The sequence below is a fragment of the Bos mutus genome, chromosome 10, assembly GCF_027580195.1.
Source record: "Bos mutus isolate GX-2022 chromosome 10, NWIPB_WYAK_1.1, whole genome shotgun sequence".
Lineage (NCBI taxonomy): Eukaryota > Metazoa > Chordata > Mammalia > Artiodactyla > Bovidae > Bos > Bos mutus.
This window is the reverse complement of record NC_091626.1, coordinates 64,975,201-64,998,273: the sequence shown is the minus strand read 5'-3', so window position 1 is coordinate 64,998,273 and position 23,073 is coordinate 64,975,201. Positions and strand designations below refer to the sequence as shown.

The 23,073-nt window shown below is 40.3% G+C and overlaps 2 protein-coding genes across 4 annotated transcripts in view; one reads left to right on the top strand and one right to left on the bottom strand.

Moving 5' to 3' along the window:
- The first annotated feature begins 16 nt into the window (after positions 1-16).
- On the top strand, positions 17-11,654 carry DMAC2L (distal membrane arm assembly component 2 like). Its single transcript, XM_005894277.2, has 5 exons — positions 17-89; positions 6,963-7,074; positions 7,959-8,167; positions 8,734-8,905; positions 10,977-11,654. The coding sequence occupies exons 2-5, from the start codon at positions 6,968-6,970 to the stop codon at positions 11,089-11,091; spliced, it is 603 nt and encodes a 200-aa protein (XP_005894339.1). The 5' UTR covers positions 17-89; positions 6,963-6,967; the 3' UTR covers positions 11,092-11,654.
- A 146-nt stretch (positions 11,655-11,800) lies between these two features.
- Positions 11,801-23,073, bottom strand: part of CDKL1 (cyclin dependent kinase like 1) — a 51,882-nt gene continuing 40,609 nt past the window's right edge. For all 3 annotated transcript variants that reach the window (XM_070378106.1, XM_070378105.1, XM_070378108.1), the window contains exons 5-10: positions 21,560-21,650; positions 20,799-20,999; positions 20,324-20,406; positions 17,398-17,454; positions 16,084-16,239; positions 11,801-14,237 (exon numbers count right to left, since the gene is read on the bottom strand). In XM_070378106.1, the coding sequence (XP_070234207.1) occupies positions 14,130-14,237; positions 16,084-16,239; positions 17,398-17,454; positions 20,324-20,406; positions 20,799-20,999; positions 21,560-21,650 (696 nt within the window). In that variant the 3' untranslated portion in view covers positions 11,801-14,129. The remainder of the gene's footprint in view (positions 14,238-16,083; positions 16,240-17,397; positions 17,455-20,323; positions 20,407-20,798; positions 21,000-21,559; positions 21,651-23,073) is intronic.

Here is a 23,073-nt window from a genome sequence, read left to right as displayed (position 1 = left end):
GCCAATAGACGCGCGCGGCGGAGGGCGAAGGGCAGGCCTGCGCCGCCGTAGACGCTGGGGACGCCAGCTTGCTCCTTCCTTTTGACGCTGTGAGTAGAGGAGCTAGGCCCCGAGAGGGGCGGGACTAGTCGTGGTCACCCTCTCCCCTTTCCCTTCTCCCATCGCTTGGCTAACTGAAAATCTGGCCCGCCGAGTCACGCGTCCTCGACCTGCACAGCCCAGCGGACTTGGCGCCGCAGGAGAAAGTCTGGGGATGACGATGGTGAAAATTCTCGTTTGGGCAGGCCCAGAGGCCCTCCTTTCCTCCAGCTAGGCCCCGCCCCCTCGACCCCTCCCCGCGTCTCTCGTGGCTCCGCCCTCTCAACCTCGCCTTTTCCTAGCCCCTCCCCACGTCCCTAGCGGCTCCTTGCGGAGAACCTGTCTCCAACGAGTCTCCTACAGAGCGAAGTGCTCACTGAAGGGCACTGTCCAGCCCTACCCTTCTCCAGACGGAGGCTCTGTCATGGCGACGCCTGATAGCCTGCTGTTTTCTGGCCATCCATATATGTGGCTCCTGACATGTCATTCATTATTGGTCTTGTAAATATTGAGCGAATAAATGAAACAGACGGCTCGGTCTCTGCCATCATTTAGCGATCTGTTTCCTTTTTTTTTTTAATACTGGACTGACATGTAGTTTTAAATATGCTTTGCGGGCCTAGAAACAGTGATTCACCTGTGCATGTCACTTCACCCCTGTTTAGCTGTAAAATGAGGGAAGCGGGCTGTGTAATCTCTGAAAGGCCTGTGTTAGATTAGTTCTGTGCCTAACACCTGTTGTCAGTGTTTGATGGAAGTTTTTGGTTTTTTTTTTTAAATTTTTAGGGTCAGGACAGCTGAGCAAAACAAAAATAGAACGATGTAACTGTATTACTTTATTTGGATTTAGCAGATGGAGCAGTGATAAAGAATATGCCTCCAGTGCCAATGCAGATGGCGCAGTTTCAGTCCCTGGGTCCGGAAGATCCCCTGGAGTAGGAAATGGCAACCCACTCCAGTACTTTTGCCTGGAAAAGTCTGTGGAGAGGAGCCTGGCGGCCTGCAGTCCATGGAGTGGGAAGGAGTCGGACACCATTAATCATCCCATGGGCACTAACTTTATTGCTGGAAGGACTTACACTTGCCTGTCTGAATTTGGCTCCAGTTATTAGTCACATAGCTTGGGAAAGTGGAGTCACCCCTTTCCCTTAGCCCCTCCTCTGTGAACTATTAGTGATGTAGGGTCCCTCTCATAGGACTTTTGTCCTATGAGCAAGATAAGACTCATCAGATTAAGCACAGTAAAGTGAAGTCGCTCAGTCGTGTCCGACTCTTTGCGACCCCATGGACTGTAGCCTACCAGGCTCCATCCATGATATTTTCCAGGCAAGAATACTGGAGTGGGTTGCCATTTCCTTCTCCAGAGGATCTTCCTGATCCAGGCATCGAACCCAGGTCTCCCGCATTGCAGGCAGACGCTTTACCGTCTGAGCCACCAGGGAAGCCCTTTAAGAGCTCAATAAAATGATGGTTTTTATTATGTTTATATGGTTTTTATCACCTGGATAGTTATGCATATTTTCTTTATTTGTAAAAATAATGTGGAATGTTGCCTGCTTGTTCATCACAAATGAAAAATAAGATATTCATTTTTTAGTTTTTAATTAGAAAATTTTTAATATTTTGAATTTTGAGTTAATTGTAGATTTCCATGCAGTTGTAAGAAACAGTAGAGATCCTGTGTACCCTTTACCCAGTCTTCTCAAATAGTAGCATCTTGTAAAAGTTTGATACAACAACATAACCAGGAGCAGCCCATGGATCTTATTCAGATAGCTGTTTTGCATTTGTGTGTGTGTTTAGTCCTGTACATATTTTATCACACCTGTATAGATTCTTATTATTATTATTTTTGGTCATGCAGTGGGGCTTGTGGAATCTTAGTTCTCTGACTATGGATAGAACCCTGACCCCTGGCAGTGAGAGTGTCCCAACCACTGGACCGCCAGGGACCTCCCCATGTGTAGAATGTTGTATCCATCACAGGCAAGCTACAGCACAGATCCATCACCACCAAGATCCCTCCAGCAAGGCACCCTCTTCCCCATTCTGTTCTCACTTTCTAAAATTTTGACATGTCAATAATGTTACATAAACAAAATTATATAGTATGCAACTTTTTGGAATTGACTTTTTCACTTAGCATTATCCCATGAGATCCATCCAAATTGTTGCCTGTATTGATAGTTCATTCTGTCTTATTGCCGAGAAGTATTTCATGGTATGAATGTACCACAACATGCTTAAACCATTCACCCTTTGGAGGATATCTGAGTTACTTCTAGTTTTTTTCACTATTCGAATAAAGCTGCTATAAAACTTAGTGTACAGCTTTTTGTGTGAGCCTGTTTTTATTTCTCTGGGATAAATGCCCAAGAGTCCAATTGCTGGGTCATCTGATAAGCACATGTTTAGCTTTGTAAGAAAGTGCCAAACTCCTTTCCAGAGTGGCTGTACCATTTTACATTCCCACCAGCAATGTTGAGTGATCGAGTTCCTCTTCAGTGTCGCCAGCTTTTGGTACTATCACTGTTTTTTATTTTAACCATTGCACAGGATTGTAGTTGATTTGTTACTAGGTTGAGTATGCTGCTGCTAAGTCACTTCAGTCGTGTCCGACTCTGTGTGACCCCACAGACGGCAGCCCACCAGGCTCCCCCGTCCCTGGGATTCTCCAGGCAAGAACGCTGGAGTGGGTTGCCATTTCCTTCTCCAGTGCATGAAAGTGAAAAGTGATAGTGAAGTCGCTCAGTCATGTCCGACCCTCAGTGGCCCCATGGACTGCAGCCCACCAGGCTCCTTAGGTTGAGTATAGAATTCTACAATCTAGGGTCTGTGGTCAGGGTTTCATGAATCAGTCCATAGTAGTGACTGTTTTACTCTTCTGTGATTTTGAGCTTTGAGCTTGTACTTCCTAGTTTAGCAAAGTGAAAGAACTCAAAATACACATGTACTTTTATAAAATTTTCTCTGCTTAGCTTCTCACCTAGTCTTGACTGTACATTAATTTGTTTCATCTCGATTATCTCAAATCAAGAGCTCACCTTACATTCATTGACCCTGTAATGTCTTTGGCTAGAGACATTTGTTTTCTGGCCACCACATCCTCCTGAAGCTAAGAATTCATGTTCACCTTCCATCTAGGTCAGAACCCATAAGAAGTTAGTTCAGTGAGTGTCAAGTGATACTGGCCTAGGGTGACTTTGGCTTCTAATTCCTAAGGAAGTGCTCTGTCACTCTATTTCACTAGACTCTAGATACATCAGGAATAAGAAATGGCATCAGTAATGGATGATTTCCAGTGAAGTGGGGTTATAATCTGGGGGGAAAACTCCCCAATTCTGATACCACCTCACCCTTCTCTCCACACTTTCACTGCCCTCAAGAACAGGTTGGCTAGTTTAGTCTTTTTGACCCTTAAGTTAGCCATCATTTTGAATAGCCCACCTAAGTAATTTTGTTTAATATATAAAAAGAGAACTTGCACTGTTTAAAAGAAACTTGTTTTTATGCAACTTGGAGAACTCTCCATCTCCTATTTTGAGGCACACATTAGAGGTCTGGCTTTCTCTAAGTCACAAACTTACTATCAACTTTTGGAAACATCTTTAAAAAAAAAACTTACGGCTCCAAGCCATGTTATGATAGTAAGAAGAATTTTTAAAATAATTTGAATTCCTGAGTTATCACAGCAGTAGCTTAGTAATGTTTATTTTTTAACTTGAATTTGAGTGGTTTCTTTTAATTTGTGTGCCTGGTCACTCAGTTGTGTCTGACTGCGACCCCATGGACTGTGGCCTGCCAGATTCTTCTGTCCATGGAATTTTCCAAGCAAGAATGCTAAAGTGGGTTGCCATTTCCTTCTCCAGGGGATTTTCCCTATCTAGGAATCAAACCTGAGTCTCCTGTGTCTCCTGCATTGCAGTTAGATTCCTTATCTGCTGAGCCTTCCCGGAAGCCCTTCTTTTAATTTATTAAAGTTAAATTCACCAACTCACCACCAGAGGTCTCCTCTTTCCCTCTAGAAAGCTTTCTTAGAGATAGCTGCTTGAATTCATTTGAAATTCCCAGTATCAATTTTAACAAAATTACAGTTGAGAATGCAAAAACCTACCAGTTATTTTTTTAGGTTTACTGAAAAATAAAAATTTTCATGTTTAAATTATTTTGAATATAATATCCAGTATTTCTAGAGATCATAAGCTGAAGTAAATTTGGTCTTTTTCTTAAGCTGAAATATAAGGTTGACCAAAATGAATCAAGTGACTTCAGTTTTCATACTTCTCTAATTTTTCTGCTTAATGACAGTTTCTTTGTTTCTGCATGAAAATTCATCAGCCATTGAAGATTGTTAATTCCAAGTATTTATTTAACTTGCATTAGGGGATGGTGCTGTGCCTGGTGTTAGGAATAATTGAAATGAATGTGTGATTTTTGCTCTTCCTTTTGCTCTGCATACTTTAAATATTGCATGAATGAATAGATGGATGGAGGTGGTATTTGAATAAAGTCTTGAGGTTGGGAAAGATTTTCATAGGATTCTAGGGGCGGGCAGGGAGGACTCTAGGAGGGAACTAGGAGGGAACAGCCTGAGATGAATTCAGAAAGACCCAATTTGTAAATATGGTTGGCAGCCAAAGGAGTTACTGAAGTGGGCACGGGTGGTGAGAGATTTAATCAAAAGCAGGGAAGATCTGAGAATGTGGGAGGAAGTATTTATAGCGCGGGGACACGTTTGTAGTAATGAAGGCGGAGTAATGGCGGAAAAGCAGGGAAGAAGGTAGTAGATGACCCCAGGGTCCTGTCCTCAGACCTCAGCTCTCATTGTTCACAGCCTCAACATCCTCGGGCATTTCCTCAGCTCTAAGGTGGTTCCCTCTCAGGACTCTCTAGTTCTCTTCTTTTTCTTGAGTTCTAGAACCATTCAAGGACTGAAGAAAGAGCCATTGACTAATTAGAGCAAAAGCTAGGTTCAGGTTTCAGCACTGCATTGCAAACAATTAGCCCAGAAACACTGGGCAAGTCCCTTTAAAGACACGCATTTATTAATACCCCCACCTTCTTCCAGGATTTTAGGGTGTCAGTGAGTTACTTAATATCGGGGCTTCAGTTTCCTCATCTCTGAATGGCCCTCATTCTTGCTGCTGCTGTCTGAGTAATCTTCCTGAAGCATAGTTCTGACCATGCCAGTGCTCTGTGCTGAAAGCTCAGTGACTGCTAGCTACCTGCAGAAGCCAAATTCTCTGGCTGATCACAGGAGACCCTTCCTGTTGGGACTGTGTACATTGTCTGTCTCCTCATGACCCCCATGTTCTAAGCCAACTGAACGACAATAAGTCTTAAACGTTCCCACCACAGCTAGTCACCTGACCTACCTTTTCTTGGCATCTTTGTCTGTTGAAATCCGTGTTTGTCTTTAACTCTTTTGAGGTATTTTTCAGGCTCCATCGTTTATTTTAACTACCTGGTGACTTGTTTTAGCTCACTCTACCCTGCATTAAGTTGTCAGCTCTTCAAAGACAGTGTATCATTTGTCTGTGTTTCACCCCCCTCCACCTGGCACCATAAGTCACGTTGAGACCCAGTTCCGAAATCACTTTCTCAACTCATGGTTATGGATTTTTACAGCTGGAAATCATCTGTGCCAATCATCTCATTTTATAAATGAGAAAACCAAGGGTCAGAGAGGTTAAGTGGCTTGTCTAGCCTTTCCCAGCTGCCCTGGCATAGTTCTTGGTTTGCACTGTTCTGGGGGCTACTTACAATCTTGTCCTCAGTTCACTTCAGTTCAGTCGTTCAGTCATGTCTGACTCTTTGTGACCCCATGAATCGCAGCACGCTAGGCCTCCCTGTCCATCACCATCTCCCAGAGTTCACTCAAACTCACGTCCATCGAGTCGGTGATGCCATCCAGCCATCTCACCCTCTGTTATCCCCTTTCCTCCTGCCCTCAATCCCTCCCAGCATCAGAGTCTTTTTCATTGAGTCAACTCTTCTCATGAGGTGGCCAAAGTACTGGAGTTTCAGCTTTAGCATCATTCCTTCCAAAGAACACCTGGCATTCCCAGGTGGTTGGATCTCTTTGCAGTCCAAGGGACTCTCAAGAGTCTTCTCCAACACCACAGTTCAAAAGCATCAATTCTTGTCATAGGAAGATCTATTTCCATGATTCCACTCCTTTTCTGGATCTAAGTGTCTTAACCTTGATACATTGACCCTTAGATGATTTTAGTTTGTCATTTTGATACTGGAAATGTGGATTGGGACTGGAACTACTGCTGCTGCTAAGTCACTTCAGTCGTGTCCGACTCTGTGCGACCCCATAGACAGCAGCCCACCAGGCTCCACTGTCCCTGGGATTCTCCAGGCAAGAACACTGGAGTGGGTTGCCATTTCCTTCTCCAATGCATGAAAGTGAAAAGTGAAAGGGAAGTCGCTTAGTCGTGTCGGACTCTTGGCGACTCCATGGACTGCAGCCTACCAGGCTCCTCCACCCATGGGATTTTGCAGGCAAGAGTACTGGAGTGGGGTGCCATTGCCTTCTCCGTGGGACTGGAACTGGTTTCGGTAAATCTGTAACTGCACTACCTGAATGGACACCAGGTGGCGCCACTGTAGGCGGACTCCAATTGAAGCTCGAACAAGTATAACTTAATGTCAAGGCTGGGAGGAACCATAGAGACCATCCAATTTGGCCTCTCCTTTGCGGCAAAAGAAACCAAGAAAACAAACAGTAGTAACTTGCTCAATAACTATTGAGGGGTAAATGAGTCAGCTTTATCATCACAAGAACATTGAGTCTGAAGTTGTGAAGTAAGTTACTGTATGTATGGATTCTGATTGCCAACTGATGATCTAATATGAATACTATTTTATGTGTCTAGAGCAAATGATGCTGTTTGGAAAAATTTCCCAGCAGCTCTGTGGCTTAAAGAAACTCCCATGGTCACGTGACTCCCGATACTTCTGGGGCTGGTTGAATGCAGTGTTTAACAAGTAAGTTACCCATACTAAAGTGAAGAAACATGGGGATTGTTTCAGCTCGATGAGTTCCCAGTGGCTAATTTGGTTTTCTTATATTTCAGATGTTATTTGTGTTGTGTATGCAGTATGATCCTAATTTTCTTAAAAAAAAATTGAATTAAGACCAAAAAGAGATAAGTTATAAAATATTAACTGTGACTGACTGGGTTACAGGACTTCAGTGATTCTTTTTATTCATTCTTTCAGTGCCTTTCAAGCTTTTAAAAATGATCTTTTATTATTTTTATAATCAGAAAAGCTCAATAATGTTAGAATATTTTATTCTGTGACTTAAGCAATGTAGTTAACCTTTTGAATACCATCAAGTGAATTCAAGTTTTAAAAATGTTATTTGGTGGCATGCTTATTTTGAAACTGGCAAAACTAACCTCCTCATTGCTTAATACAGCATTAATACCACTAACTAGAGAAAAAGGCATAAGTAAAAATTAATAAAGATCACTTAAGGACATTAATTTGAACAAATGTTCAAAATTATTCTTTTAAATCTTTTATCATTAATAAAAATTATAACCAAGTGTTGTCATTCGTTCAATACATAGTTACTGAGTATCTCCTGGAGTCAAGCTACTATGCTGCATACGAGTCAATGAAGACCCATGTCTGCCTGATAAACTCAGATTTAAAAAAAAAAAATGCTTTGACAGTGTTCACTTGAAAACAAAAGCAAAAATGGTAGCAAGTAGAGCTACCATTGAATATTTTCTTTTCATGGATTTATCTCCCTCATCACGGGAAGTGAAAAGTAGTTGCTATTCCATATTTACGTTGGTGAACATAGCTAAGAAGCTAGTGACTATAGTTAAAGCTACCTGCTTTTGTCCTCGTCCCCACAGAGTGGATCATGACCGCATCAGGGACGTGGGCCCTGACAGGGCAGCGTCAGAGTGGCTGCTGCGCTGCGGGGCCATGGTGCGCTACCACGGCCAGCAGAGGTGGCAGAAGGACTACAACCATCTCCCGACAGGCCCTCTGGACAAGTACAAGATTCAGGCGATTGACGCCACCGATTCCTGTATCATGAGCATCGGATTTGATCACATGGGTAAGTCCTCCACCATTTGTTATGGGAAATGCAGGTGATTTGCAATGACCTTTGGTTGCACTTGAAACTCTTATAGTCATATGGGTGTCCTTCTCACCCTTTTCAGTCCAATCCAGCTTGTATCTTCTTGTGTATGATATTTATTTTTAAGTTAAATAGAGGTTACAAGTACCCTCCTCTCCTTTCTCTCCAAACCAAGCTGTGGTTTATCAACTTAATATTTAAGGTCTTGTTTGTCAAACTGTCTTTGTCAAACTTCTGTCATTGAGTAACCCTGACTAATGTAGAAATAATTATATCCACACAGCCTCTGCTTGTGTGGGCATTTTATTCCTCAGTGCATGGGCATCTGACTGTAGAATGGCTCTGTCTGTCAGCACAATCCATGTAGTGAATACTTTGTGTGGTTAATAGGGTGACTAATTGTTCCAGTTTTCCTGGGATTAAGAGGTTTCCTAGGACTTAGGACTTTCAGTCCTGACACCAGAACAGTCCTGGGCAAACCAGGACAGTTGATCATCTTAATGGTAAAGCAGGTTCTTAAACTGTGCTTTTTTCCCCTCCAGAAGGCCTACAGTATGTTGAAAAAATAAGACTATGCAAGTGTCACTATATTGAGGATGGTTGTTTGGAGAGACTTAGCCAACTTGAAAATTTACAAAAAAGCATGTTGGAAATGGAAATAATTTCATGTGGGAATGTCACAGACAAAGGTATCATTGCTTTGCATCATTTCAGGTAGGTGGTTAGTGTCAGAATGGAAACTTGATAATCATGTTAAGGTGAATAATCAGAATTTAAAACAGTTGATAAATGGTATCTTTTCTTAATTCTGAAAAACAGAATTTAAAAAAATAATTTAACCTTCAGCCACAATACTTAAAACAGTTGAAATTATCAACTTTAATATCTTATAGTTGTATTGCATTTTTTAGGAAGCATCTTTTTTTAAAAAATCAATTACATAAAGCACCTAGCATGATGCCTATTAAAGTTGTTGGTGCTCTCAGTAAACATCAGCTATTATACTTCCTCCTCATCCTTTAAAGTATTTTTCCCCCATGGTCTGCCAATAACCTCAGCATCACAGGAAGTTTGAGAAATCTTAAACATTATAACCAAAAGTACAAGATTGTTTGTCTCTTACATTAGTTCAGGCTTTGTGGCTTCATCTCGTAACAGAAACTTGAGTTGTTTTAAGAACTTCCCCAGTTTCTTTTCCTTTCTAGGTTAAGATTCATATTTTTAAAATTCAATTTCATTTAAAATAAAAGCAGAAACATAACACAGTTCACCCATTCTCCTGCTTCTCACCCCGGCTTGGCAATAACTACCAATCTGTTTTGTGTATCTGTGAGCTTGCTTCTTTATTTTTAGCTTCCACATATAGGCGATCATACAGTATTTGTCTCTCTCTCTCTGACTTATTTCACTTAGCATAATACCCTCAAGGTCTATCTGGTTTGTTGCTAATGCAGAATTTTATTATTTTTTATGGCTCAGTACTACATATATGCATATACCTTATTTTCTTTATCCACTGACCCATCAGTGGACTTTTAGGTTGTTTCTGTATATTGACTATTGTAAATAATGCTGCCCTGAACATGGGTGTGCAGATGTCTTGTTGAGTTAGTGTTTTTGTTTTCTTCAGATAAATACTGAAACATAGAATTGTTGAATCATACGGAGAAGGCAATGGCACCCCACTCCAGTACTCTTGCCTGGAAAATCCCATGGATGGAGGAGCCTGGTGGGCCACAGTCCATGGGGTCGCTAAGAGTCGGACAAGACTCTGCAAATTCACTTTCACTTTTCACTTTCCTGCATTGGAGAAGGCAATGGCAACCCACTCCAGTGTTCTTGCCTGGAGAATCCCAGGGACGGGGAAGCCTGGTGGGCTGCCGTCTATGGGGTCGCACAGAGCTGGACACGACTGAAGCGACTTAGCAGCAGCAGCAGCAGCAGCATGGTAGTTCTTTTTTAATTTTTTGAGGAATCTTTATGCTGTTTTTCATATGACTGCCCCAATTTACACTCCCCTCAACCATGCACAAAGATTCTCTTCCCTCTACATCCTCGCCAACGCTTATTTCTAGTCTTTTTGATAACAGCCATTCTAACAAGTGTAGGGTGCGGTCTCATTGTGGTTTGATTTGCATTTCCCTGATAATGATGTAGAGTATCTTTTCATGTACCTGTTCTCCATCTGTATGCCCTCTTTGGAAAAATGTCTATTCAGATATTTTGCCCATTTTAAAAATTGCATTGTTCAGGTTTTTTTGCTGTTGAGTTGTATGAGCTTATATATTTTGGATATTAGCCCCTTATCAGATATATGACTTGCAGACATTTTCTCCTGTTCAGTAGGTTGCCTTTTCATTTTGTTAATGGTTTTCTTTGCTGTGCAGAAGCCTTTCAACTTGATGTATTTCCACTTGTTTATTTTTGCTTTGTTTTTACTTTTAGTGTCAGATTCAAAAAATCATAACTACAACTGATGTCATATTTTATATTTAACATGCAAAGGAGTTCTATGCCATAATATACATATTTGGAAAAACTCAGCAGAATTATTGACATAACCAGAACAACTAAACTTTCCAAAGTCTAGATTAGTTCCTAGCATGAATTTCATTTAAAGTAGTACTCTATGACTACTGTTCTAAAAGTCATTTTGAATGTGTAGGATGATATGAACACGTACTGTGTGTACTTTCTTAAAAAGCCAATAAAACAAATTTATTTTTAATGCTATGAGAGTAAAGGTCAAATTACATTAACTTTTAAAATTTTCTTCTTTTTACAGGAACCTCAAGTATTTGTTTCTAAGTGATCTTCCTGGAGTAAAAGAAAAAGAAAAAATTGTTCAAGCCTTTAAGACATCACTGCCTTCTCTGGAGCTAAAATTGGACTTGAAGTAAAATAATATTTCAAAAAGTATCTTAATTCAGTGTAGAGTGTCATTTTAAATTGATCCTTAACAGCAACAAATATTATATGGTTATCAGCAGAACTATAAGGATGTTACATCATGACATTTTTAGCAGGGTCCATCATGTAGAAAATAAACATTCAGATGTGATTCACTAAAGTTACTAAGTTGGAATTAAGAATTTATGTACACTAAATCATATTAAATGCAAATCATATACCCTTTTAATATATTTATTTTATAATGGTATCTATATAAATATCTTGATGTAGATACTTAAGTTCTTTAAAATGATTTAAATGTATAGTACAGATATTTAACAGTAATTTGTTTCATTTTAAAGTTATTGAAGCATGTTACTATAAATGTACAATTATGAAAAACTGAAAGCTAAATTTCAGATTCATTGAGATGGAGTCAATTATGCAAAGTAATCAGAGGTTGCTGGAGCGTTCCCATTCTTCCCAGGATTTGCATGCATTTCTCATGATCCTGCATATCTGTGCTCTTTGTAACATACATCCTTTCTCTGAATAAACAGTTTCTGGCTAATTTGTCTAGTCTGTAGGCTTAATCTGGTGTTTTATTAAAACTAGACCTAAATACTTGGCTGGATTTAAATAACTTTGCTTATTCCAATAAACCAGAGGAAACAATGATGAAGACCAGCACAGCTTTACCTATTTTTTGCTTAAATTTAAAAACTGCTTAAAGAGGAAAAATTTAACACGTCAATTAGAAACTAATTTGTATTCCCTCATATATGTTGGATAGTATTTCCCATGAGTGTAAGCACAAAATTCACTTTATGTCTAGAACTCAGTGATAATGAATATCACAAATAGATAAAAATCAGATCTTTATTTTTACCTCTTTGAAATGGCCCTGATTCTATTATTGTTAGTTATATGCCAACTTGTTTGTGGATGTCTATATGTTTGGTTTGAACATTATTCTGTTAGATATAACCTTGACTGGAGATAGTTTTAAAATAAACACTTTCTGTAATGCACTCTTATAGTAGAAAAATGAATTTTAGTTGTGTTTAGAAACTGGGTTATGTAAATAGCACATGCCATAAATGATATACTATTTACTAATATAATTGCCACTGTCATTTAAAAAATCAGAAAATGTTTGTCTCATGTGAAACAGTGGTGATTCCATGATGAAGAAAGAAAGGATCACGGATATGGTTAAGTATAAGCATACATTTTATAGAAGTCAGAAAAAAATGACCACTTCTATCTCAGGTTTGTTTGATTACTATGTGATGAAGCACCTGATTGGCCACAAGTTAGTCTGGCAACACTTTTCTATTCTGAATGGGATTCTTTAAAAATACTGGATAAATTAGGCAGTTGCAGTCATCTGCCTCATCAGGTGCATTGTTAGGAGTAAAGAAAAAAGAAAATACAAAATTTACACTACTGCAGAAGTTGGATGTCCTTCTTTGTCATTTGAATCAAAGTCTATGTAACAAGAATTAGATTATATTGTGACTGGTTATTTAGCCCACTGTCAGCTTTATGCAAGAAGCTACATACATCAGGAAGCCTCAGGCTATCATTAAACTGGCTGGGATACTCAAAATTATTGAACAGATGCCAGAATTTGGTAGATCACTGTGTAGTAAGTAAAAACCGTCAAATGCTGTCATGAAGAAAATTAATATGGCAGTAAATTAAAGTGCAGAAGAAATGTTTTGAAGATATAGTAAACAGTAAAATACGTCTTCAAAAACCATGGCTGAGAACTGCTAGGAAATAGCAGGACATCAATCAAGAATGGGGTTGAGCAATAAGAAACAGACTTATTGCTTCATATTGCCCTTATGTCCAGGGGACAAAGATGAAAAAGCTTTTTGAATAGAAGCAATAGGCCAAATCAAAACTAATTATATGTCATCATTTTAAGTACCACTGTACAAAGCTAGCAATTCTCAATAATATCACTTTGGCCTATTATTGTTAGTGTGTATATATACACACATATATGTGTGTGCAGTATACATATATATACAACATATACATAGAGTGTAAAAAGATATTTCAGGGAAAACATAATGTCTCTTATGATCCAAGTGAAAGTTTATAAGCAGTTTCTTCCAAAACCCAGATCACTGTATATAGTCCTGCCTGTTGCTCTGTCTCCAGGCCTGAGGCAGAACTGGAGAGAATGGAGTACTAATTACTTTCAGGCTGGCAGGCTGAGTTCCTGCAAAGCCTGTAGATCTTGTTCTACCCCTTGGTCAACTGCCAAGCTTCATGCCATTGTTTGCAAGGGTAACTGGGTGAACAAATGTAGACAGATTATAGTCAACCCATCTTGCCTGCAAAAATGACTAAGATGCATCCTTTACTAAAGGTTAAGACCAAAGTATATGTAAGAAGTGTCTATAAACACATCATTAAATATATAAGCAGATAAATTACAGTCCTTTTATGATAATCCACATGATTTTAAATATTTTGAATGACTCAAATATTCAAGACGTTTCCATATATAAAAATCAAGAACTAGAACAAGCAGGAAATGGAATTTTAAATATTTTGCTTTTAAGAACTAAAACCCTCCTTAAATATGATGAGAAAATCTGAAGAAGCAGGAGACAGGTCTCAAAGCAACAGAGATCCAAAAAAAATATATGGGCATTCTGTAATCCATTTTCACCTGTTCTATCTGGTACGATTATAGCATAAATCTTTTTTGCATCTCTATTTTGCCAGAGGTATGGGCGAGTACAGTAGATACAGTTTATATTCTGTCCATTAGCTCAGCTACTTAGATACAATAAAAATACAAATGAAAATCCAAAGAAGTTGTTCCCTTCTGTTCTGGACAGCATTGTCATGCATGGAAGACTGCCTCTGGAATTTTCCTTCACATCTTGCCATTTGGCCTCCCCCACTTAGTTACTTAATTTTCTCCTGAGGCTTCTTCCAACGTTGTGATTGTTTTCAACCAAATGTGTGTTTTATTCAAATTGATGATCAACTCTTTTTTTATCATCAATCTCCAAGCTCTTTAAATGTTTGGAAAATGGTAGTTAAGTTTCTTGGTGTTATAGCAATGTTTCTTGTTATCCAGAGCTGGAAGGATGCTGCTGCTGGTCAGCTGAGGTAGGCACTGCAACTGAAAATACAAAACAGAGTTACGTTCAATGCCACACACTTTTTTCATTATCCATAACACGGTCAAAAAAAAGGTCAATTTTTTCAGCACAGAAATACTCTTTCTGCATAGAATCCAGGATCTGAGAGAAAAAGAATGTTTACATCTGGAGCTCAGGGGCTCCAATCAAGATGGAGGAATTGATGGACATGGAGCTCAGTGCCTCCTGTAAATCTGGTCTCTGCTTTTCAAGATTTATTGTTTATTATAAAGCAAAACATGTACTTTAAAGGAAATTGAGAGGATATGAAAAGGAAGGGGAAATCTACATGTTAACAGTATTGAGAAAAAAAGCATAGATTCACAGGAGTTAAGAGCTTGCTGGGACCTTGAAGTGAAGTCGCTCAGTCATGTCTGACTCTTTGCAACCCGTAAACTGTAGCCTACCAGGCTCCTCTGTCCATGGGATTCTCCAGGCAAGAATACTGGAGTGGGTTGCTATTTCCTTCTCCAGGGGATCTTCCCGACCCAGGGATCAAACACAGGTCTTCTGCATTGCAGGCAGACGCTTTAGAGCTTGCTGGGACCTTAGGGATCATTTAAGCCAATACCTTGTCTTACAGCAAAGAAAACTGATGTCTGAAGCACTCAGATGATTTGGCCACCTACTACATTACTTAAAAAGGCAAAACTGCTCCTTTAATGCTGCCAGAAAATGTTTGAATTCATCCTCAATGTCAAATGAAGGCAAGGGAACACATATTTTTTATGGTACTATATGGACTTAGGTATCTGAAAAATGAATACTTTTCAGGACTTTTAAATCAAACCTACAAGCGATATACAAATTAGTGAGGTTCCCCTATTCTTTCAAGTAAAAATATTTATATCAAGACGCTGTACTCCTGAACACAAAGAAACAGTAAGGTAAGAGGTAACTCTGAGGGGAAAGTCTATCTGCTTTGTATGAAAAGCATTCTTAACTTCCTAACTCTGGTCTATTTTAGGGCACTGGGTTTCATGTTGTACCTGTTCCTAATGGAGCATCCACCCTCTTCTCTCCTCCAAACCTCACAAACACCACCCAGATACCACTCAGCAATGGAAGCTGCAAAGGGAAAGACTAAGCAAGATAATTTAAAGCTTAAGGGGCACCTGAGCAGATGAAAGAAGCAATCAGGAGCAGCCAGCTCATCCTAACTGTGGCTCCAACTACAATCCATTCTAAATCTTTACAGCTCTTGGCTTATGACAAGACAATGCAAGGCCACTCTTCCCACTTTATAGCAATCACAAATCTTCACAGGCTCCCAGTGTGCAGCCTGGATGCTGTGCTCTGGTTAAAGGTACTGTTCTGCTGTTCTTGTTGAAAGCAATCATCACCACGTTTACCACAGCCAACTCTGATGATTAACGGGTCAAGGAGGAAAACAGTTCCTTTTTCAGATAAAACTGGAATGTCAATCAATACTGAAGGTAAACATGATGACAGAGAGCCGCCTGGGGTAAATTTAATTTCATTTTCCAAAGCACAAGAAGCATGCTCAGCGGAATTCACACCCTTGTCTCTGTCTGGGACCTGTGCTCCTGCACAGCAAAAGCCCTGGCCCCTGGGTGGCAGCAGGAAGCCACGAGGCAAGGTCATCTTCAGGATTCAGGAAGAAGGGCCCTTAGCAGTAAGTGTCTCTGGGACCCTGGCCGGTAGATCTTGTGATCTGTGTGTCCTCACGCAAAAATAACAGGATGCTGGAACTGCAAGCCTCAATCGACACCTCAAGTATAGATTCAGACTCTACCAGATGGCAGGTATGAACTCATCTGATATTGCAACCTCGCATGCTTCTGTAAAGCAGTGCCCCATTTTTACCCCCGGCAAGTGCTTTCGGCTCTGTCGTAGGGTCTTCCTTGTTGGTTTCTCATGCTGTTTTGCCGAATCCCCTATTTCTCTGATACTGTCAAAATACGAATGCTGCAACAGCTGCTCACACGTCAGTCTCTCGGCAGGATTCATGTGGAGACAGCCCTAAAAGACAGAAAACCCCCTCTTCTTACTCTCTAAAACTGTATAAACTTATTAATATCATTTTTTCTTCTTTGAAATATTAAACTCTTCAGTTGGGAACAAAAGGAGGAAAAAGTAAGAAAAACACACCAATCATGACTTTCATTCCTTCCACAATCATTCCTGAATGGGTAACCACATAATGAATTAATAAATAGTTCTAGGAATAGTAACAAATCCTTTTCTTCACCTTGTTCTGTTCTTGAGGCATTCAGTGCTCTGCCCTGAGGGAGTAGGACATGATTTTTGAGTTCACCTCACTGTCTCACTAGAATAATCCTCCTAACCCATTTTGGGCACTTGACTATACTTTGTAAAACCTAGTTTTTTTATTTAAAAAATAATATCTACATGTGATAAAAATAAACTTCATACAGTATGTAGCAAAGTCTCTTCATCACTCTAGTTCTCCTATTCTGTCTTCTAAAATCAGTCATTTTTTGTTTGTTCTTACAGAAATAGCCTATGTGTTACATGTATGTAAGAGAGAAGAGACATACCTCTCTCTATGTTACATCATTCTTAACTACTTTCTCTGCCATAGGCTAGAGGGCTCATACTTAGATAGATTAAATCTCACAATTACATGCCTCAAGGAACTGTCTCATTTCTAAAACTATAAATGCATCAGTAAATGTTCTAAATACTTTTTATCATGGGTGGGACATTGACCTTAACTTGCAAATATTTTAATTGGTACCTCATTTTACACAAGGGCTATATACTTTTGAAAATGTGTATGGAAATCAAGTTTTAAAGTTGAAACCTACTTTCAATATATTAAAGTGTTGGTTATTTAAAAGAATCCTATGGCTAAACAGGTTTTTTTTTTTTTTTTTTAAAGAAAAGGATTCTTTTTGTAAAAAAAAAAAAGAATTCCTCCTCTTAAAAATTTACATTTCAAGTACAACATTAGGGTTATTTAAAGTGAAAAATACTTACAGTTGTTTTCACCGTTATGTGACTCATTTTAAAAATGAAAAGTACATATACTTTTCAAGTGAGAAGAATAATTCTAAAAGGAACTCTTTTCAATCCATGGATTGACATAAATCATTCAGATTCCCCAGTGATACAGCTGCCCTGTACTCCCAGGTCTGTTGGAAGCCATGATTTTACCTTTAAGAGGCCCAGGGCAGAATAAGAGATGTTTGGAAATTTTAATTCAAGTGGTTCCTGTTGAAAAAGAAAGAAAATAGGGATTTTATTTACAGCATATATTCAAATATAAAGTTACTTCAGATTGAATTTTTCAGTGCAAGAAGCATTTTCCTGGAACCTTCTTTGCCTCCTCCACCCTCTGCCCACCCCACCTCCCACCTATGTCTGTTTCATAAGTTCCTTCTTTCCCCACTTCCAAAATGTTTTATAAGCTTATACTCTCCCCCATCCTCTAAACCGCTTTTCCAAATTTTCTTCCTAACCATTTACCCCCTTTACTTCCTAAAGAACAGATTCAGGTAGCAAACTGTGAGGGAATACTAATGGAAAAAAACAACACACTTGTCAAGCAATTGTTATTTCCCTGTTTTCTGCTCCAATTTATATAACTTGCCTTGTCTCAGAATAATGTTTGGCATTTCTAGAAAGGGGTCCTAATTATGGCATTTACTGACATTTACCTAAAGGGAGCTATGTAACAAAGATTTTTTTCCCTACCCAGGTGAACAGACATTCTTGGTTTTCTGGAATAAACACTGTTCTCTCCTCCCACAGGAGCCTGCTGTCCCCCTGATTACCCTACTGTTTAAAGAGTCTCCTGAGCAGACATCCATCAATCTCCCTTTGGCCATTTAAGGCTATTTGGCTCTGGTCATAGGCAGGCGACAATCAGGAGTGATAAACACTATAAAATAGAAGGAATGCCGTGTGTCAGGCAGACAGGCCAGTTCAAGTCTCCCACACTGCAGGCGGACTCTTTACCGTCTGAGCCACCAGGGAAGCCCACACCACTGATAAAGAGGCTAAAAAGGAGGAAAACAGAAACTAAGAGCTAACCAGGCTGAGTAAAATAAATGACAAAGATGAATCGTGTGTATAAAGACGGCGGTTCCCTGGTGCTGCCATCAAGCCTAAGAGCACAGGGTTACTTAGTTCAGGGAACCAGCCAACAGCAACCCATTCCCAAGTGTGCAGTTATTCATCACTGATAAGAGATAAGAGCCTCAGTTTTGGAGTTGCCTAAGATCAACAGGGAAAAATAAAATCCTAAAGCAGATCTTTATGAGCCTTTAAGAGCAGCCCACTCCACTCCCAAAGCTAAACTATTTCTCTTGCTATTTTTGTGTGTTGAATCTGAGCACCACTGGAGACTGCCTTGACATTGCTGACACCGAGGTCTGCTGTTTCAGCCAGGACGCCTGGGATGAGGCCAGCTGGTTGGCTATGATAGGCAGGGGCCCATCCTGCCTGCTTAGCCGGTTTCCCTGCCCCAGAAGCGTGCAGGCCTCCTTCGGGCAGGGTTGGTGACGGGCAGAGGGACTCGGGCACAGATATTCAACCTGCGCAGCCCCCACACTGCGTCTTCCTGTGTTTCTGTCAACAGGAAATCCCCTGCAGGACAACCTCTGGGAAACCATGGGAAGCCTTTTACAGTGATGAAACCTGGGTTGTTTCTGAGGTTTCTCTGGTAGAAGAGCAAACAGGAAGTTCGCTAAGGGATATTTAGTGTGACACTGGGCATGTCCAGGTCACAGGGGAGCACCTGGGTCGCCTGCCATATGTCAGGTGTCATTCCTGCTTCTGTGGCCTTGAAGGCTCCCCGCTGCCCCACTTTTCCTATTCCCAGTGCTGCCGGAGGAGGGCGGCAGGGCAGTGGGAGGTGGGAGACTTCACTGAAGGACAAGCCCAGAGTTTGCAGGGACAGACGGCTCTGGTGGAACTGGCTAGAGCCTCCACCTGGAAACTGAGCGATGGAGGAGGGTTCACTTCAGTGTGAAACTACCTTCCTTAGACAGTAGGAACTCAGGACTTCATAGACCTTAACTGTGCTCTGAAATGTTTCTGATTATAATACAGGCTCATTAGAAGACACTTTAAAAAACCAGAAAGAAAGAAACAAATTGTCCCACCACAAAGAGACATTCGCTGTTAATATTTTGGTATACTGTACCTTGCAGCCATTTATTTCATAAATATAAAAATCTTTATAGCCTGATTTTCTTGAGGTTGTCATATTATTTTGTATTTGTACATGTAAACATGTATATTTATTTAAAATTCATTAAAATTATGTCAAATTATGGATACTGTTTTATAACTTTTTTTCATTTAGTAATATGTTACAGACCTTTTTTATCAGGTGATTACATATGAATCTAATTATTTTTATTAGCTATGTGGTATTTCTATTGTAAGGACGTACCATAACCTATTTAATTCTCTAAAGGAAATGATTTCTGTTAAAGAATGTCATGTTTCCATCAAAAAATGTTTGCTGTATCTTTATACTCTTATCTAATAGTTTCACTGGACTAAATTCTTGAAAGTGGTTTAGACTATGCACATTTTAAATTTTTTCAGTTTTTGAAAAATGTGTGTTTTCTCCACATTGGCCAAAAGAACAGGTATCAGAGTGAGGCTGGCCAAGCAAGTTCATCACCATTCTGCCCCATGGGCTGGGACTGAGAGCACAGTAGAGTAGGGGTTTGGACCATGCTGGATTTTCCTGGAGGAGTCATCTTCTACAAGTTGATCAGCTCTGAGCTTTGTAGCTTCAGCTGCTGAAAATGATGGACAGGCGAGTTTGGGGCAGGCAGCTCTGCAATCCTGTCCAACATGATGGCTATGCTCTGCTATGAGCTGTCTGTAAATTAGCACTGAAGGCCAGGGTCTTGTAGCGAATTTGCCCCCGTTTTCTTTTCCACTCTTAGACTGATCTTCTGGTGCCAAGTGGACCATGGGGCTCAGGTAGGTGCCTAACTATCAAAACCTAGTTAGACTGCAACTCCCCATGTATATTCATTGAGTGAGAATGATCACCACTTAAATACCCTGGTAAACGCAGCTCTGACCTGCAGAACTCTTACCAAAATAGGTCACTCACCATATCTTCAGGGTCTGGAATTTTTACCCCACTGAAGTACTGATTTGTGCTAAATACATGTTGGTGCCTAGGAATGAGGTCTCCTTTGGACAAGAAGAAAGAGAAAGGTAAAATTAGATCAGTTATATGTATATTATAAAATACTCGGTATAGTTTTCTGAAACTAACACAATATTGTAAGTCAATTATACTTCAATAAAAATTTTTTAAAAATAGGAAAACAATGTTTTTCATCCTCTCAAAAACATTAGATCAGTTAGCAAGCACTGCTCCATGGTTTCCTCCCATTGGTGCTGTATCAGTCAGGGCCTATACCTACAAAGGACACCGTTCATGGAGCCATTACAATGAGGCTCTGAGAGTTTCCCTCTTTCGTGACTGTAAGGGGCACTGGATGAGACTAGGAACTTGGCTCTGCCCTGACATGGGTAAAACTATCAGGTTTCCAAAAGATGGGACAAAAACCAGCACTTACCCAAGGTTTTCCTAATCAGATAGAGCTGATCCACATCTGATTTTCCTGGCCACAGAGGAACCCCTGACAGCAGCTCAGCAAAGACACAGCCAATCGCCCAAACATCTACCGGGGGGCCGTATTGCGTGTCCCCCACCAGCAGCTCTGGGGAGCGGTACCACCTGGTGGCCACGTAGTCTGTGTAGTAGTCGCTCGGTCCAGCTGGCCAGTGATGGGACATGGAAAACAGAGGGAGCAGTGCAAGCAGGGAGTCAGAACGGGGACGGGGAAGACCTGAGAAATCAAGCTTGTGCCCCACCTGTGGTTTTTCTAAATCAGTGCTTCGCAATACTGGTTACACATGAAAACCACCTGGAATATAGTCCTTTATAAAAATTACTGATGTTTGAACCCCACACCAGTCCAATTAAATCAGAATCCCTAGAGGGGTATCAATATGGTTTTTAGAGTTTATTGCTTCCCAGATGATTCTAATCTACAGCCAACATTGAAAGCCACGCTTCTAAAATAGTAGTTTTTAAAAAGCACTATTTTAGCAAAAAATGAAGGGTAATATACGTATTAGTAAGCCCTTTATTGTGATAAAATGTACATATAGCATATACATTTTTAAACCACTGTATGTGTGTTTTCAGTAATTGCAACTTGCAAGCTTATGCCCTAAATATACAAGAACTAGCTTCCTGTAGCACTTAGGTCCTTTATCATATTAAAAATCTCTCTAGCTTTGACACTTAACTAAAGAAAACTTTGATACTCACTCAAAAGTCGAGCGAATCCAAAGTCACAAAGCTTAATCACAGACTGTTTCGTGACGAGGATGTTTTCCGGCTTCACATCCCTGTGTATGCACTAGTCACAAACATCAAACCCAAGCAGATTAAACAGGAGCAACCCTAATATATGGACTAAATAAAATACATGAATATCCAGCAAATATCTGAGGCTGTTTGAACCTCTCACTGACCTTCAAGATAACAGACTACAAAACAGTAGCCTAAAATAAATCGAGTACCATAACCACCATAGCCTGAATCAACCCCAATTCCTGGAGGGCCCTAAAGGACCAATAAATGTGAAAAGAAAAATGAAAGTAGGGTAGAAAGATAAACAACAATTTTTTAGTAGAAGTACATCCCATGTAGTGTTTGGAACATATTTATACTAAAGTGTTTATGACTGTTTACTTGAAATTCAAATTTAACTGGGTGTATTTAATCTGGCTACCTTAGGTGATAGACAAAGTGTTAAAAGGCTCTGGGTGAGGACTGCAGCGTGGCTGCAGGAGCTGCAAGTTGGTGCCTAAGCAGAATTCATAATTCAGTTGTTTAACTGAGAACAGAACACATTCCGCCTGGTAAACAGGACAAGCCCTGGGCCTGCTGAGATAAGCTGAGGAAGAGATGGGCGGGAAGCAGCAGCTTGCCAAGAGACCTCCCTTCCAGCTCTGACATTTGTCCCCACAAGATAAACAAACGCAGGCAGCGCACACCCTCTGGGGAGTCACTAGATGTCAGCTCCATCCCACACACATCCAGTCTCCTTACTGCCCCTCCACCCCACCGGATGTAGCCCCCACGCCACTGCCAGGGTTTAGACACAAATCACCTGTGGTTTCCAGACCACAGCTGACATTGTTTAACAGGGTGATGTTAGAAGAATGCTTAAGAACCTTCACATGATTTTCCTATTAAATAGTGCTTTTTTTGGTAAGGAACAAATCTTCAACAACAATAAAAAACAACCAATTAGCAATTACATAAAAACAACAGTGGGGTCAAAATACTGTTTAAGTTTCTAATAACCTTCCCTTCTTGGTGTTTTCCTCTCTGGAGGAGAATGTTAGAGGCTTCTGCAAACCGAGAGACCCTCTCTGGCTTAGGGCTGATACCCTGGGGTGTTCTTGACTTTCTAAAATTTGGAGCTAGGACAGAGGTTCCTCTTATGCCTGGCCTAGTTCTCACTCCAAAGGATCTTCAGGGTGAGACCCGGGTGTCAGGGTTTCCCCACGGGTATTTATTATTCTGGAAAAATTGGGAGAAGACAATTTCTGAATTATTTTGTTACAACAGATCTGGTTCTCAGCAATTAATGGGCCTGAGACCTCCACTTTTTTACTCCTGGCTTCAAATATTATTATAATGGGTACACCCTTGAATATCGTGATGACAGATGGTCAGAAGTACTTGTAAGCAAGAATGTGCTCCTATTCTGTTCTGGGAATTCTTTACAAGTTTCTACAGCCCTCCCCCCAAGCACATGTGGCCAAACAGTT

Excerpts from the sequence above, each read along its gene's own strand:
- DMAC2L (XM_005894277.2), top strand. The coding sequence starts at position 6,968 with ATGATGCTGTTTGGAAAAATTTCCCAGCAGCTCTGTGGCTTAAAGAAA. Across the intron at positions 7,075-7,958 it reads TTGAATGCAGTGTTTAACAA|AGTGGATCATGACCGCATCA; the intron begins GTAAGTTACCCA and ends TCGTCCCCACAG. Across the intron at positions 8,168-8,733 it reads CATCGGATTTGATCACATGG|AAGGCCTACAGTATGTTGAA; the intron begins GTAAGTCCTCCA and ends TTTCCCCTCCAG.